This window comes from Amaranthus tricolor, chromosome 16 (assembly GCF_026212465.1).
Source record: "Amaranthus tricolor cultivar Red isolate AtriRed21 chromosome 16, ASM2621246v1, whole genome shotgun sequence".
In the NCBI taxonomy this organism is placed as follows: Eukaryota; Viridiplantae; Streptophyta; class Magnoliopsida; order Caryophyllales; family Amaranthaceae; genus Amaranthus; species Amaranthus tricolor.
This window is the reverse complement of record NC_080062.1, coordinates 1,611,647-1,629,271: the sequence shown is the minus strand read 5'-3', so window position 1 is coordinate 1,629,271 and position 17,625 is coordinate 1,611,647. Positions and strand designations below refer to the sequence as shown.

Below are 17,625 nucleotides of genomic sequence, written 5' to 3'. Positions count from 1 at the left end.
CTAATTCAACATGTAGAAATGGGTATTGAACCCAACCGATAACAGTATCCTAGATTGCCCCAAATTGGTGTAGAGTTGAAAGTATAGTAGATTATATTTCAATAAAACGCTTTCAAATTACATATTCAACTAAAAAACCCTCTTTATTTATGGACTCGCTAAAGCTTTATTAAAGAAAGAAGTATAGTTAACAATCTAATGAAAATACAACTTAATTAAGCAGTAAATGCAAAGAAATAATCAGATGAATAAGTTTTACAAGGGCCATCTCTCCCGCTGGCCATAGATATAATGATACACAAAAACCAGAGTTTTCGCACTTTCGACTCTCGATGCTAATCATTCTATTTTTTGCTCGGCGGTCTTTGAACACTCTGGGAACCAACACCCTAGACGGAATGCCGCTATGCTACGAAAGGAATTGTTCGTGCAAACGGGTTATCAAGACTCTTGAGGAATCTCAAACCTTGTAGGAGTTTCAATGCCCATCATACAGCAGAGTCCGGAGATTAATATGATGAGCAAGACTATGGCCTGGAATGAAAAACAGGAAAGAAATATATCAGCGAATGACCCTGTTAATTCTAGGTACAACTATTCTCTCGGCTTATCATGCCTCTACGTTTGTTTGTCCTGATGAAAGAACACGAATAGCACTAGATAATGAAACAACAGAAATAGACCAAACCCACATCATGACCACCTTGACACCCAAAACTTGGAAGTGTCCAAACTCCAAGTTTCAGGGATCACTAATTTTCTATTGAGGCCATCTCACCATGAGAAGACTTCAATAGGGTCAGCCCAAACTATTAAAAAAAACACTTCCTACCCAAGTGGGAATTCAGTTTTCATTGTTTTTTGATATTTCTTTACTAATGGGCCTTTTGTGTGGACCGGTTTAGCGGTGAGACGGTCTCATACAAGACGGACTGTTCATGGATTAAGAACATCTTTATTAGCGTGGATATAAAACGCACAAAAAAGAAGTCCTAAATGGCAAGTTCGACAACGCAAATGTGAAATATGTAAAACAAGAGCAAGGAAAAAAGTACATCGTAATATTCATTTTGCAATGGTGAAGAAAGGGACTTACGACAAAAATTGCCTCAAGAAGGGTCTTTTTAACTTGGCAAATTCCGTCACAGAAAGCAGTAGAATGCAAGGAAGCATTTCCAGAAGCATTTTCTGCAAGCAACCTTCCCATTGGAAAACTGTAAGGAATGGGGTTGTATGGATCTGAAACATAAAGAACTGTGTACTTTGCACCAGAGTGGTCCAATGAAGTTATCAATTCCAATAAATATCCACCTGTAAAACACATAAGCATAAGACATTCCTAATGAACAAATATTTACAGTACAGGGTAAAAGTGCCGTAAAACATAAAAGTATCTTAATTAACACAACACCTTCAGAGTGTGGCTGATCAAATTTTGTCAAAGAACTGAAACCTCCACGGCAAACAAGAAGCAGATCAGTTTGTTCCTTGACACCTCCCTCCATTTTTGACGCCACATATTCCTGAAAATTTATCAACCAGGGAGTAATTATAAACAGAATTGAAGCAAACCAGCCAATATAACAGATCGGAAAAATGACGCTACCTCTACAGAGTGCATGTCTGCAAGTTTTACGTATCCTTTGTCCTCAACCAAGCAAGATTCAGTAACAACAACATTGCCAACTTCCAATTTACGTCCACAAGATTCTTCAAATTCTTGAATTAGAGCGTTTTCGATGGTCTCTTCCTTCACCATTGATGACAAATATGGATACGCCATTGAGAAATTGGACTTTGTGAAGGAGTCCTATAAAAGAAAAAAAAATATCATGAGAGGAGAATATCATATTTTGGGAATTCTTATATGTTGACAAAGTTGATCAACTAATAATCCAAATTACCTTGAGCAATTCCACAAGCAAAGAATCTTCCCCACTGTTTCTGGTTATAGTTGATGATTGCAACTAAATGTTGGAGGAAAGCAATATCAGAAATGGTTAGCATAAATCACAACAGCTAGAAATCTAGACACAGTTCTAAAAACTTTTTCTTGTTTTTTTTTTCAATTTGGTAACTGTTCACCTCCTTATAACCCCTAATAAGTATACCCAAGATCCTACCAGGAAATGTTTACATAAAAGGCCCCTTCATTCATCCTCACATAAGATTTAGACTCTCAAGCAAGGCTTCGATCGAACACCCCTTTGCAGGAGAAGCACCATCTCCATTCTGCCCAAGCCTACAAAGATCATCTCTATTTCTTTGTTTCTCAAATCTATCGACTTTTAGACTGTAGATGCTGTGTTCTATCCATCTCAACTTTCTCAATTCAACTTTAATATGACACTTAATCCATACATATCAATTCTGATGCACGGATAATTTACAAGCTTTCTAGAAATTTACACAAATCTAATTTTTACTTCCAACAGTCAACCCAACAAAAAGTCACATCCTCAAAAGTGGAAGCAACTCTACACACTCCCATAACTAGTACTTTGAGGTCTAGTGTTTGACTTAACAATGTCTCCAAGCATTAAATTACCGGTCACTGCTCATTGAGCATTGCTGCAGACATTTATGCTCTAGCATAACTATTTTAGCATAACATTCACCCAAAAATAAACCAACATTTCATTTTGCTTAAATGGTTACTATTAACATCACAGCCAAGCTAGCCATGGACACAAGATGTAAGAAAGCAATTCTCAGTTACTTAAGATGTAAAACCCGGAAATAATTCAGAAAGATAGACCAAAGCAAAGCAGTTGATGTCAGCCCAATACCTCTTTACCAACAAAAACAACAGCAAAGTCCACTGGTTGAAGAGATTGTCTACTACCGCACTGCAGAAACAAAACTACCATAAATATTCAAATATTTTTAGAAATAGACTATACGATCATGAAGAAAAAGCAATAACCCTAAAAAAGCCTGTCTAGCAAAGGAAATACCAGTATGTTTGACCAGCCTCCAGTGGACATAACAGACCTTGCTAAATCTCTTGAGGAGAGTGTTTGATAGTTAACCTTTCCATCCAGTTCTCTATTTAAAATAAAGAGCATATCAATACTCTTCTCATCAAGACAAATTATTTACCAAAATATGTAGAAAACCAGGCAAGGAACTACAGAAATTATTATTGGACATCAGGAATATTTTCTCTTTGTACAAAAATTGAATATTCAAAGGAATTCAATAAAGTACCTTACATCTATCATGTTGAAAATTGATACCTTCTAATACTCAATCAACTTAGATCTCATAAATCATTTTATTCTATATCTACATTCTCCCTATAGAAGTTAGTTGATCAAATTACTCCAAATCTCTCCCAGCAAACGTCTCAAAGAAAAAATCAAATTGACATGCTAACTAGTAGTCCTAACATTGGGCACTTGTATGATCAGTGTCGTACCACAAAATACACATAACCATTTAAACCTGTTCTTTCAGTTTCTTAAAACACAACTATCACTTATAAATAGAGGCAAAGCATCAAAAACCAAAAACAAGTTTTCTAACAGTAACATTGAGGAGAAAAATTCCATGTTTCAGAATAGACACATCAGTAAAGTAAAGTAATGAAAGAACAGTTCTTACGTGTCAATATAAGAAGACCACATGAATGCAGTCCCTGTCGCTTCCGATGCCAAGACAGAGCATAATTGAGAAACGATAACTAGAATTGACAACATCACCAGTTCATAACTCTTCATTTTCACAACTGCATTAACAAATAATAAGCTCACGTCTCACGAATAAAGGATTTATGATGTATGATTTTCCAGCAAAGCTAATACGTCTCATTTCACCAAAACAAAGGTTCAACATATCAAAAGATCCAGTAGTTTATATCAAAATCAATAACAGGGTATTCGTCCCAGCAACATTGCCCGTGCCACTTAATCTTCCATAGCAACAATTGATCCACACAAGTTGATCAACTTTATTATTAGGTTTCCTTACGCTCACATCGAATCGAATTGTATAAAGGTATGTACATTGATGAATTCATTTCCAGTTAACAATCATATACAAGCAATAAAAACTAAAAAAGTAACAATACTTCAACCCCACTATCCACATTAAAGCATACAAAGTTTTGACCATTGATCGAATTGAATTCCAATTGATAATTGTATGCAAACAATTAAACTAGCCTAAGTAGCAACACTTCCACCCCACTAATCACTATCCAGAAAAATTCGATCTTTCACCATAACATACCCAAAATATAATACAATAACATCTAAATCATTGGATTTCCATTAAATCAGCGTCAGAGGAAGTACATATCAACATTAGCAATCAGTAATTCCAAAATTAGCAATAAAACCATGATCTAAACTTTACGCATACAACAATTATAAAGTCATTAACATAATGTAAATTCGAATCAAACTGTGAAACCCCTAAAACAACAGACTTCACAGAAAAATCGTGATTGAAATACTAATAAACGATGAACCCTAATTCAAAAATAAAAAGATGATAACTGGAAAGAGATGATAATGGTACCTGAAAGCTTCGAATCGATAATGGATTTTCTAGAAGCGCGGGTGTAATCTGTGAGATGAAGATCAGTCGTGCAAATCACAAACACAACGAAATTTCGGAGAGAAGGAGTCTTCTTGTTTTGTTGTTGCCGTTTTAATTTTACAACTAAATTTGTTTGGCCCGGTTTGATTTGCAATTTAAATTAAATTTTGTTTAACCTTATTTTTCTCTATTCCTAAAATATTATGGCACTTTTTTAACGATTAAAGTATTTTGCTATAAATTACAATATCTTTTATGGTATTGTTTGCGTCATTTTTATTTTTATATAATATATAACTGTGTTAATTTCTTAGCAATGAAAAAATATACTGCATATAAATGCTATAAATTTGTTTGTTCTGATTATAGGATAGACCAAACAATAAGAAGAACTAAGTAAGAATCGAACTTAAATTTTTACATACAAAAGTGTTGATAAATAATGAGTTTGATTAAAGTTAAATATTTATAATAGAATGTTAAGTGATTTAGAAATAAATTAATTGATTATATTTTGTCTAATATTGATTTATATAATTGGATTTGAGTTGATCCAATAAGTGAAAAATTGTTTTAAATCTTATTTAAACTTTGATATATATAAACTATTAATAGAAGTTGTGTCGTAATATGTATATTAATTTGTCAACTATTTATAATAAGAGTCATTTATGTTTATTTTTACATGTATATTGAAAATTCAATTTACTTTAAGCACAATCACATAACTAAAAAAGTACAAAAACACTAATTATTAGCTAAATTGAATTGATTCTATTTATAATTAATTTAATAGTAGTGTATCCAATAAAAATACTTATTTTCACGTATATTGAGAAACTTTTTTGAGAGAACACAAAATTTTAATCAATCAGGGAGCAAAAAGTTAATCAAAATTAAAAACATAGCAGACTTTCAGTAGACGTTTAAGTCTCCGATTACACATGGCATAATAAATAAACAAAGGATCTCAAATAGCAACATACATTCATATTAATTGTATTTTACTTTAGTTAATTTTTTTTAGGACCCAAAATTTGTGTGCATTTTTACTCCTGATCCTAATGACATCGCCATTGTTGTTAAACACCAAACAGAGACGTATAGAGTATTTGGAGAATGAAATCAAGCCCCATGAACTCTTGAAAGGTAGCACTCATGTACCAACTTTACTTGAAATCATTCCATATTCCGATGGGCAAGGCCAACGATACGATACATAGCAGTTAATCTTGTATACAGAGAATTCACACAAATTAAAACCTTAAGACGTTACTTCATGTCACGAATCACGACATTTCTGCAGTTCAGACATAAAACTCCCTTGAGCTTCGAGTCATAATCTCCCGTCTATCTTCTACCACAACTTCAAGAGCCTGTTTGCTATTAATATCCTAGATTATGTTATGCAACAACCCACAAAACGTATTTAAGCATCTCATTTCCACACTAATCAACTCCTATGTTCCCCAATCTGCAGTAATGTTCTTACATCTGCACTTAAATAAGGATAAATTATCCGGAGCGCGATGTACCGATCCCAAAGCTCAATATGAAGCATCTGTAATATTCTCTTTTTCGACTTGTTTTCATTTGATTCTCATCTTCTTCGACTATAATAGTGTCCGGCACCTGAATGTTGGTGGTGACGATGACGTGAGCCATAACTTCTTCCGCCACTTCCATCCCAAACACTGCGACTAGGTACTCGGCCAATCCCAGATTGTGTCCAACCTGATACTTGGTTACCAACCCCACTAACCTCCTCCTCTTCTCTGTCATTATACTCCAAAACCAATCGCTTAATGTCCTGTTTCTCCTCGAGCTCGGCAGCTTCCTTCTGCTTTGTGCTCCGAACAAGAGAGCAATCTTGAGGAATGTACATTTGCTTTGTCTGTTGCTTGTGCCCACGCTTCACAAGAACCTTTACACGGACCTCTTTGTTTCCTCCGTGATCCTCATCCAAGGTATCCTCCCCGCTCTCGCCTTCATTCCCTCTTCCATGATGATCCTTAGAACCCTCAAGAATGCTCATTGGAATCATCATATCAAGTGTAGGCCGCGACCTCAGCTCCAGCTTACGAGAATCCAAGCTCTCTTGCAGAAGAGCCTTGAGCTCTCGGTCAAACTCAGCTTCTTCTTTTGGATCCACAGCAGGGGTTGTCTGTCTGACACGAATTTCACCGTCTTCATCAGAAACAGGTCCCACTTCATCGTCGTCATCATCCTCAATTTCACTACCTGCATCATGATTCTCATCATCCAAGTCATCAACATCATCATGATCTCCGGCACCAATTGAACCACTGCCCGAGTCAGAATCACTATCCCCTATTACATCATCGTGCGCACCACCATTTTCATCAATACCATTTGGAAGGCGTTGACCATTAACCAGATTGTTTCGAGATATGCTGTTGGAACGCTTCTCAATCTCAGATTGCCTTTCAGTACTGGCCTTACCTTCATGATCCTCCAGTTCTGCAAGTGCACCGTTGACCTCTTCGATTGAAGCATACCGGGACATATTGGGTCGAAGATCAGCAAATAGATCCTTTGAAACATAAAATTTAACCATTAAGAAAGGGGAACGACAACTTAACACACATGTTGACTCTAACATAAGGGTTCTTCTACCCATACGCAGTAAAATTCATCATGATTCATGCTATGTTAAGGAAAAAAGACCCACAAGAAAAAATGCACAAAAACTATTGTTCAATTTTTCCCTACCTTTGCACACTATCCACCAAGTAGAACTGTTCCATCATAATTCATATATTGTGTACAGTAAACTACCAGAAATTTTGAATGTTTCTCAGACCACAATCGACTATAACTCAAAACCTTGGGTACTGACAATGGAGGAAGACATACCTGTAAGTCAAACTCAATATCAAGCGGCAGAACACCCTTGCTTAAGGTATACCTCTGGAAATGTATCAAAAATCGATCAAGTTTCCTTTTGGATGAACCTCGATCAAAGTAGTGTCCACAGGTCTCAAGAAGTGTGATAACCATCCTAATGCGGAAACAATCCTCTGGAGGATCCAGAACATCTTGCTGATAAGAAAACATCAATATTATGATTTATGAATGTCTATCGGCAATATAACAGATCAACAACTCAGCATTAAAGATTCACATAGTAGAAGCTTAACAAGTGTCATCTAGGACATTTTGACGGATAAAAAGTTCCAGAAGCTGATAATACTGAATGTGCAAATGTTAACTAGAACACTTTCAATCTACTGATATTCTGTGTGACAGAATTACTTATTTAGCATCGTTGTTGCTAAGTTAACAGTAATTTGGTTGGGGATTTTATAGTAATCAATTTTGCAATTGAAGGATAAATCCACGTTTTTATACACTGGTCATGGACTTGGCAAAAATTCTAATCCCATCTCACCACCCCGACCCCCAGAAAACAGGCCCTCCTGAATTTCAGAACATGCCTAGCCTCTTTACATGAGAAAGTATTCTGAAGAATGAGACTTTGGCAAGAGCTAAAGTCAGTATGAACTGTCCGGAGGCTGGTTAGAACTAAACAATGTGGCCTCAAGTCAGCATGGCGAGCAACATTGAGCAGCCATCGCAACTATCATCACACGGTATGTAGTTATCAGACACCAACTTCATTTCATTATATGTCATTTCCTCCCAAGAATTGTGTATAATCAACAAGTTCTTACGGGTATCCAATAAATGAAAATTATGCTCATGGAGAAGTATAGTCAGATACCTCAGGTGTGCCATGGCCAAAAACAAGAATCAGGTACAGCGTCTCAAATATAACAGATGAGTCCACAAGTTCATAATTGTACAGCTCCCCCAAGAATCGCATGTGCGCAAGACGGCGTTGCTGCGCAGTATAATCATTCAGCTCTAGGCCAAGTCTGATTTCTTCCAGAACCTATTAATCAAAAGAAAATCATTATACAGCTTACCATGTCCATAAGACACATGCATAACACACCAAACTTCACCATCGCAATACAAGGAAGGATATTATCTTCAGAAGATTTGTCCAAAAACATGATTTGCAGCACGAAATAATGTGAAACATAAAGGATCCCAAAATGGTGAGGGAAAAAACAACAATAAGCATCTTCAAAAGAAAAATACAAGCAGCCGACAAGGTGGCTACTTGACCACCATTAAAAGCGACAAAATTATCCTCAAAGAAAGTACAAGTAAATGTGGGATGAAAGGAGAGAAAAACAGAGAACATTTTCTTTTTGGCAAAGAAAAGAAATAGAATATAAAGAGCATTCCACAAGGGGGGAAATATTTAGGAATAAGCAATTGAGAATCTATTTTCAAATAAACAAGTTCATTGTGCTTTGTGAATACCAGAACCCAAAGCAAATAGGAAAGATTTTAAGACATTAGTATACTACTTCCTTCGTTTCTTATTAGTTGCACCACCTTGACTTTTACACAATTTATGTGCTAAATTAGACCATATGTTTCTACTAGTTAAATAATACAATTATTATTTTATAAGTTATTGTCTGAATTTCCTCAAAATATGTTTTTAAATATGAACTTCGTATTTTTTACACTAATATAGTTTAAAAAAACAGTTGGACAAAATAGGGTGTTGAAATGAGTAAAAGTCAAAGTGGCGTAACTAAAAAGAAGAGGAAGTATATGACAAGTTTAGACTGCTAGATTTTACCAGCTTATCTTAAATTCAAGCATTAAACCTACCTCATCAACAACAGCAACAGCAAAATCATCATGGTATCGACTAAGTCCAGCAGTCAGTGACGCAATGAGGTGAATCTGTCCATATTTTCCTCGATGAACCTTCAGAAAGCATTTCAATAGATATGATTCACATTCACTCCATGGCAATTTCCGTAGTTGTCGAAGCACATGCTCAATAGAGGACTTGTCCAGATCAGAGAAGAGCAATTTTCTAATATACTGCAGATTCGACAAAAAAATATTTTGTTATTGAAGGTTGTTAAATACAACAGAAATAAAGATAAATTAATTTAAATCAAACCTGATGCAAAGGAGGTCGAATTTTCGTAATTCTAGCAGGTCTTTCTGGAGGCTTACACAAATAATATGCATTCTCAACCAGAGTGCTATGACGAGGATCCAAATTCTTCACATTTTTCAGCCGCATAAGTATCTCCAACATGTTTGCCATGCGTATTGTGGTTTCAGGAGAACGGTATAGGAATCGCCCACATGTCTCCAGAAGATTGCAAGCCACATCTATGTTATGGTGTGTAAATTCATCCAAACAAGCCTGAATCAACGATAAATACAAACTCTTCATAAGTAAGAACAGAAGGCAACTAAAATACTTAAAAAAGTCATTTACAGAACAACACTCGACCAAAGAAAGATATAGAATAGAACATTGACTTCATAGTCTCAGACTCTGCATCCTCGCTGATGTAAAAAGTTAACTTATCATACACACCATTGATGTAAAAACTAGGTCATACAACCAGAAGGCCAGAACCACCCCTCCAATGTGCATACGCCTCCAATGTGTATATAGAATGGAAAGGCATTTTAAAAACACTTATAACAGTCCCTCCCTCCCATAGAAAAATAAGTGAAAAACATGGAGAAAAAAAACCGCAGTCGCAGATGCATTTGAAGAAACTGTCACGATGTCGTAGAAAACGGCTATAACGGAGTAATAACGAGAATCTGTTGTTGAACTACTACCGATCTATAACATAAAAGGGTGTTTTGAGCTTGTAACTGCATTTATGTAGTTGAACTACTATTATCAAGCAATAATATATTCACAACTATTAAAATTGCCCCATATGAGGTACTTTCAGTTGATAACTAATTAGCTTGCTTGTTTTTAATTTGAAGTTAATTAACTTATTAGTCAATTATTTTATTTAACAACTAAATTATGAGTAACCATAAGTTAAGTGATCGGTAATATTTAAAATTAAACAATATCAATGAAATTTTAACGGGAGACAAATAACTTTGCAACAGTAACAAAGCATAGTACAAGTATGGAAAGATTCAGTAGAAAAGTGGAGCAGTTTAAAAATTATATTGAAAATACATCTCAATTAATATCATTTTCCATGTCATTTCACATCCTATATCTTGTAGCATAAGATAGAAAGTCCTAAATTATATAGAATAAACATTTGACAAATGGTGTCACTGGTTCTGGGTTACAAACTCAAATTGCCTTTACATAATTTGTGTCAAATAAAAAATGAAGAACTTGACGGAGTATATTACTATAATAGGGATCACGACAGAGGTTAGGCATCACATCGCAAACAACATTGAATAGGAACAATACAAAAACTGAAAATAATACCTTTAAGCAGCTAAATACGAGACCAGCTGGTGCAATCTTAAATTTGCACAGTTCCCCAATGAACCTGATATTCCTGATCTTTGTTTCAATGTTCATTTGATCCTGAGTTAGGTACCCACCAATGGGAAGAGAAAAACTTATTACTCATTGTGTCAAAAGGAAGAAAAATGCAAGAATAATGCAACAAAAGCAACAAGTTTGATGTGGAATCTCAAAACCAACCTTCTTGTTAATCAAGAAATTGAATTCCTCCTCCAACATCTGAAGGAGCATTGAAGAGATGTCCTTCATACAAGTAGACAATGTGGCCACCATGCGAGAGTAATATGGAAGCAACTCTAAAGAAGTTCTCGGGACATTAAATAATGCTCTTACCAGCTTTTTCCTATTACTCTTCGAATTTAAATAGCAAAATTCTACCTGCAAAAGGACAACCAATAAAAAATTATTACTAAGAGGTTACTTAAAAATTAAGAATAGTAGTTGAAACTGGAAAGGCAACAAATATCATCAAATCATAAAAACAGATAAACACATACAGTTAACTGGTCAATAAGATCACGGCTGACAGAACCTGGAAGCCGCTGCAACAAAGTGTCCAAATTGGTACCATCAAGACCTTTATGTTTCTCCTTGTCTTTATCTCCTTTCTTATCTGCATCTTTGTCTTTCCCTCTCTCTTTGTCAACTTCTTTACTCTTTTCGCTCTCTTCTTTATCTTTTCCTTTTCCTTCTTTATCCATCCCTTTCTCATTTATTTTTCCTTCCAGCGAAATTGCAGTCTCTACAGAGGACTCTACACTATCCTCAACAGCCGTGTGAAACTGATCAGGTTCTGTGGAAGCATCCTGCGCCAAATAAATTAACTAACTAGTTGCGCCAATGAGAAAGGTGAAAAAACTTATACTACACATACAGTAATATAGCAGAATTCCTTACAGAGGATTGCTCTTGCATCTTTACAGATTGCTCGTTGACCTTGGAATCCGATTCACCCAACAGAACTGCAGGGACAAATGCTCTGGAAACATGAAAATTCATCATACGCATCAATTAAAATCTTCTAGGACAAAGCAACTAATCAGCCTATTTTTCCTCTTTCATTATCATTGATCTGGATTTCAAATGGCTGTTTCTTACATTATGTATATATATATATATATATATATATATATATATATATATATATATATATATATATATATATATATATATATATATATATATATATATATATATATATATATATATATGTATATATATATATATCTTATTAATTAAAAATCAAACCTAAGATCAGGCAAGCACTCATAGAATGCTCTAGTATCTTCATCATCCCACACAGCTTCGACAGCAGAAGATTCCTTTCCAGTAGCAGAAGATCCAGAATCATCACCACTAGTAACTCTGGTAGTATGACCATCTTCAGGCATCACTGGAGGTTGCATATCAAGGGCTTCAGCTAAACTGAAAGGAGTGAAGAACATATGAAATTACTTGAATCAATAATGAACAGAATAAGCAAATTAATTAACTACAATTACAAATATAAGCAAAAAACCCAGATAAAGGGGGAAAGAAACAGCAGTTAGAAACTTACGATGTGACGCCCCGGTACAAAAGGTCATAAGATTTTCGCAGCTTCTCATATAACGAGGCATTATCATCACTTAGCTCCCCTTTAGCATTCAAAATTTTTGCATTCTCATGCTCCATATGACGAAGTGACTAAAGAAAAAATTCAATTATGAGTCCAGGAAAATAATAAATAATTCAAAAAGAAAAGCCTTCTCTTGTGCAAAAAAGAAAATAATCAATTATGCACAGGCATCAGGACTTACAGTGTGCTCAGTGTGCAGAACTTCAGAAACAGCATCATAATACACATGAAAAGCCTTCTTGAAAATTTTCTTCTGATCAGCAGTAATATTGAGTCCCTTTAAGAACTGCAATAACATACAAGACCTTAGAAAATATTCTTTACGAACTAAGTGATATCAATTAGAAGGAAGGAATAAAAGAAACAATAAGTGTTCTTACAAGAGACGAAAACAACCATACTAAAAAAGCATCCGTATTTCAAGCAAGTTATATCATCAACATCGATGCAGAAATCATGTACACACAGGTCAACACAAAAGGATATTGACATATGAGAGATTATAACAAAAAGCCGTTTTAGCTCAGTTAAACTTAGGATGCACGCAACCTTAGCTTGCTAGTCCCAAATTCTAAGGATACAAACTAGCATCACTAGAACTTTAGTTTTACAGAAAAAGAATCAAGCAACAAAAGAGGGATGGGTTTTTTTTGAACAGCAATTCTACCGATTATTGCGACTAAATGACAAATCTACCTCATCATTAGCTTCTGGCCCTGATAGTGGAAGCCCCATGAAAATTCTACCTTGCCGAGCAAATGTAGTAAGCAGGGACAGATTAGTCTGTGTAGCATCTCGGTCCTTTAAATGCTCCACACCAGTAAGATCTTTAATGATGTTGACAAATATGCCACTGTCTTCTATCACACCGACAAAGTACAATTCTAGAAGGAGCTTCAAAGTACTACGCTTCTTCATGGCTTTTGTGTTTCTATCTGTCTCCAAGTCGTCTACTGCTTTCCCGGGAAAGAACACTTTTGATAAGCCTTGGGTAAGGCTAGCTGAGAAATCCGGGTAACGTTGGTGAAGCAAGGAACAAATCTGTCATAGGTCAAACCAGTCAGATCTCATAAACTTAACAACAAATGCAGGAACGTGCTTCAGACCCCCTCCCCTCATTTTTAGCTTTCCATTCTTCACCCTTCCAACTTAATAGGAGAGGTATAGAATTATAACAATCAAATGTTTCTTAGTCATATAACGACAAAAACACTTACTAATCATCGGCTCAACATTGACCATGCGAACAAAAATTAAACACAAAAAACTGCATATAAAATAGTTATCCGTCAAAGACGGCACCACAAGAAAGGCACCACCTTTCCTAGTCAACTCCTGCTGGGTGTGTGCATGTGGCCGTGAGATGACAACAATTTAGAGATAGATTGCAAAATGAAAAAACATTTATGCAAAGAGAGAAAGCAAAGACCACTTTTCAGCTTTCTCAATCCTCAAAAATGTTGAATACAGAATGTAAAGTTGTTTGAGGCTGGGAAAGGACTCAGATAAACAAGATGTAATACCTGGACAGCAGCCTGGATGTCTGAAGTCTTCAACTTAGCATCGTATATAGCTGCCACTGCTTCAGTCACAAACTTGCTCAGGTTGACACTTCGCAACTCATCCATCAAGCCTTCTCTTTGATCTTCACTAATCTGTTTAAGCTTTTTAATCACTGCAGTGTTGCGCTTGATACTGGAATCAAGTGTCCTCAAGAAAGAAGGATCTAGGAGCAGTAGGTTTCAAGATAAATTATCACAGGAAAATTCCAAAAAGCCAAAAGGCAATAATACTTTCAAATTCCAATGCTCCAATATACAAAAATTTCTGAAATTAAATTCAGTTAAGAGAAAAAAATAACCCCCACCCACCCCCCCAATTATAATGCCTTCACCCTAAATGTCGATTTGAAGAAAACTTCTAGACCATCCATTATCATAGTATGAAAAAAAAACAATTACTGGTAAAACTGGTAGAGAACAATAAAAATCAAACAGCAGCCTTCAGAAAAGGAGAGGAGTAGAGGACAGAAATTGTAGTATCGAAAGCTAGAAGTACCACGCCTTAACACTGTTACAATTGTTGATTATTACTTCAGGTCGCATGGAACGTTTTGACAATTAAATATAAATACAAAACAGTAACCAGCAGCAATGCCTTACAGGTTATGCCTCAGCATGTTATGTGCAGATGTACAATGGCAATGAATGGATAAAATCAATCACCGAAACTAAAAAAAAAAGAAGCAAGCTTTCCTTAAACACCTCCCGCATATCACCATGTCTTCTGACCTCTGTTCCTTTTCCACTTCACATGTCACTACCTTACTACTCCCACTCATTTAGCTCATTTGCAATTTTGGTCCGTCTTGCTCATTTTGCATCACTTCTATTTTTGGGACAATAGCCTACCACTTTCATTTAATCTCACCTATACATTTTAATTTTTTTAATTACATCCACACAATTTACTCTCTTCATTCACTACCAAATATCCACCTAATTCTTAAAAAAAACCTCATTTCTCTTTGTTACTAATTCAAAGGTACGGAAGAGTATAAGTAATCTTGAATTCAATTGAAAATTGGTAATTGGCACCTATCAACTCCATGCTGTCTGTTACAATGCTTGTGGATCCTCACACACCTATTCAGGTGTCCTAGAATATCTATTTCAAACTCCAAAATTCATCTAGAAAGATCATCATTAACTATTTATGTAATTCAAATACAACAACCGGAGTTTAGAGATCACAATAGTTGTCCCTTGGAAAAGAACTTTTGACACATTGTACTACAGTGAGAAGCCTTAAATGCTTTCATATAAACAAAACCCAAAAAGCAATAATTTTTGAATGATCCCCCAGTTATATTGGATTTCAGAAAACCTATACGCCTTGCCCCCAGCATTGAAGTACCTTACCAGTTCCCACCATTACTCCAAGGTGCAATTAATTCTAAAAGGCAGGAAATTTCGAGTTGATTCTACATCAAATGATACCACAACATTCCACATGACAATAATTAAAATAGACAACTTAAAGTAGGTCTGATGATCTTACAGGAATCCTTATCTATTTTCGCCTAAAACATATTCATAAGTAGCACAGGTGAAAATAAAGACATAGTTTGAAAAAAATAAAAATAAAGTCATAAGTAACCGAACAATATGTTATACTAACCAGGCCTTTCAGGCTTCAAATTGCTTTGACGAAGAGTTATTTTCGCCTCTAAAGATTTTTTTAATTCTTCAACACGAGCAACAGCTTCCTGCATTCCAATCAAAAGAAGTTCTCTTATACATAATATTTAAAAACAGTAACAAAAAAATACATCAATTACACAAATACACCAACAAATAAACTCATGGAACTCATTCACAAGAGAACGACTAGGTCAATAATATATAAATGCTTGCAAACTAATAACTGGAAATATAACACGATAAACAGCTAAAGCCAATTTACTAACTACTTAAACGATTTTAACATGTATATGCCTAGCTATCAATATCCAAATCAATGGCTTATTGATTTCAGTACCATAAGGGTAACAATCAATTACCCTAATACTTCTATCATTTAGTACCATATCAGTGCAGCATTAAAACTCAAGCTGCTAACATTTTTAGCTATATCCGATTATCCGGTGGTGCTTTCTAATCATGGATGATGCAAGCAAAATACACTAGGACATGCAATAGCCCACACATACTAAAATGCAAATAGAAGATCAACAGTACCATACTTACAACTAATAAGCAAGAAAGAAGTCTTTATACAAAAATATAATTAAATTTAACCAGAAAAAACCATAAAACAGATTTAATATACCTCATCATCGTGTTTATCATGATTCTCAATAGGAGGACATTCCTGTTGAGTTTGTTGATCCATTTTTTACGTCAAGTAGTCTGCGTAGCAATTATAAACATCGAAAATAAATTATAACCAACAAAAAAGGGGGGAAAATTAGCAATCATAAACCCTAAGTAGAAAAAAAAAGAGAACATTACCGAATTATATTGATGAATTAATCAAACTGCTTTGAATCGTTGAAACGACAAACGAAGATATTATCGGCGAATTTGAAAAAATAATTCGAACTCATATGTATGGAATTTGAAGCTTTAAACCCCTAAATTTCGTCGAATAAAATTTTGGGAGTAAAATGGAGTTAAAATAAAAGATTGACAGATAGAAAAAATGGGAGAGAAAGAAATTATTGGGGAAAGCGACGCCGTGTTCAATTTTTTTTAAGAACGAACCGGCTAACTGCCTCGCTATTCGATGATAGAAATCGGGTCGGGTAGAATGCTACAAAAAAAATTGTATATTGGACTAGCCCAATAAAGATGGTCTCACCATTAAATTATCTCATTTAAGAATTAAAAATTAATTAATTTTTATTAAAGTACTTATTTTTAATCATTTAATATTTAATGTGTCATTAAAACTAAACATTGACACAGTAAATGTTAAAACATTCATTTTTTTTTAATTCAGTTTTTTGTATAACTTATTTTACCACAAGACATTCTCATACAAGACTTACCGAGGAGTCTAGGCTCTAGGAGAGGCAATATAAATGAGTAAGGATTTAGAAAGTGGTAAGCTAATTGACTTAACTAAAGTTTAGACTAATTTTTTTGATAAATGATTTGATTATTTTTCATTTTTTAATTGGCAAAGAATGTAAAATTTAAAATTCTCATTGGTATACTAATAAGGAAGTTGTTTGATTCAGAAACATACACTAAAAATTTGGAATTGATGAGTAACTTAGATATTATCGTTGATTTTTTTTAAATATAAATAGGTAGTTTTAACTTTTAAAGACAAGAATATGTTGAATTTCAGTAGGAAGCCCTTAAGGAATCACTCGTACGTCCTTAATCTTTATTTATTTTTGGCACAAAGATTAATATATGGTTATAATATTAGTGGGTTAAACTGGTCAAATAAAATGGTAGGGTCATATTCAAAATAGAAATTACGCAAAAATTATTAGAACAGACTAAAATGAAAAATAAAACCCAGTAAACACGACAAATGAGTAAACATGATGTTTCTCAAGACAACCAAATGAAAAGGA

General features: G+C 34.7%; 2 protein-coding genes across 2 annotated transcripts; both read right to left on the bottom strand.

The window, feature by feature from the left end:
* Nucleotides 1-64: 64 nt before the first annotated feature.
* LOC130802244 (uncharacterized) lies at nt 65-4,726 on the bottom strand. Its single transcript, XM_057666176.1, has 9 exons — nt 4,525-4,726; nt 3,607-3,730; nt 2,958-3,048; nt 2,790-2,849; nt 1,905-1,967; nt 1,607-1,810; nt 1,412-1,523; nt 1,097-1,311; nt 65-534 (listed from the first exon to the last, which is right to left on the bottom strand). The coding sequence occupies exons 2-9, from the start codon at nt 3,720-3,722 to the stop codon at nt 442-444; spliced, it is 954 nt and encodes a 317-aa protein (XP_057522159.1). The 5' UTR covers nt 3,723-3,730; nt 4,525-4,726; the 3' UTR covers nt 65-441.
* Nucleotides 4,727-5,386: 660 nt separating this feature from the next.
* On the bottom strand, nt 5,387-16,769 carry LOC130802243 (regulator of nonsense transcripts UPF2). The gene is made up of 17 exons (XM_057666175.1): nt 16,547-16,769; nt 16,365-16,444; nt 15,714-15,801; nt 14,057-14,259; nt 13,230-13,574; nt 12,715-12,819; nt 12,474-12,601; nt 12,164-12,340; nt 11,813-11,894; nt 11,413-11,721; nt 11,096-11,293; nt 10,874-10,975; nt 9,563-9,814; nt 9,262-9,480; nt 8,291-8,461; nt 7,423-7,608; nt 5,387-7,099 (listed from the first exon to the last, which is right to left on the bottom strand). Exons 2-17 carry the CDS (start codon nt 16,425-16,427, stop codon nt 6,146-6,148), a joined length of 3,582 nt encoding a protein of 1,193 aa, XP_057522158.1. The 5' UTR covers nt 16,428-16,444; nt 16,547-16,769; the 3' UTR covers nt 5,387-6,145.
* Nucleotides 16,770-17,625: the final 856 nt, after the last annotated feature.

Coding starts and splice junctions, on each gene's coding strand:
- LOC130802243 (XM_057666175.1), bottom strand. CDS start 16,427: ATGGATCAACAAACTCAACAGGAATGTCCTCCTATTGAGAATCATGAT. Junction 11,294..11,412: donor ATCTTATTGACCAGTTAACT/GTATGTGTTTAT, acceptor GTCCTTTTGCAG/GTAGAATTTTGCTATTTAAA. Junction 9,815..10,873: donor TCGTATTTAGCTGCTTAAAG/GTATTATTTTCA, acceptor TCGTTGATTCAG/GCTTGTTTGGATGAATTTAC.
- LOC130802244 (XM_057666176.1), bottom strand. CDS start 3,722: ATGAAGAGTTATGAACTGGTGATGTTGTCAATTCTAGTTATCGTTTCT. Junction 1,312..1,411: donor TGATCAGCCACACTCTGAAG/GTGTTGTGTTAA, acceptor TGTGTTTTACAG/GTGGATATTTATTGGAATTG. Junction 535..1,096: donor TTCTTGAGGCAATTTTTGTC/GTAAGTCCCTTT, acceptor TTTTCATTCCAG/GCCATAGTCTTGCTCATCAT.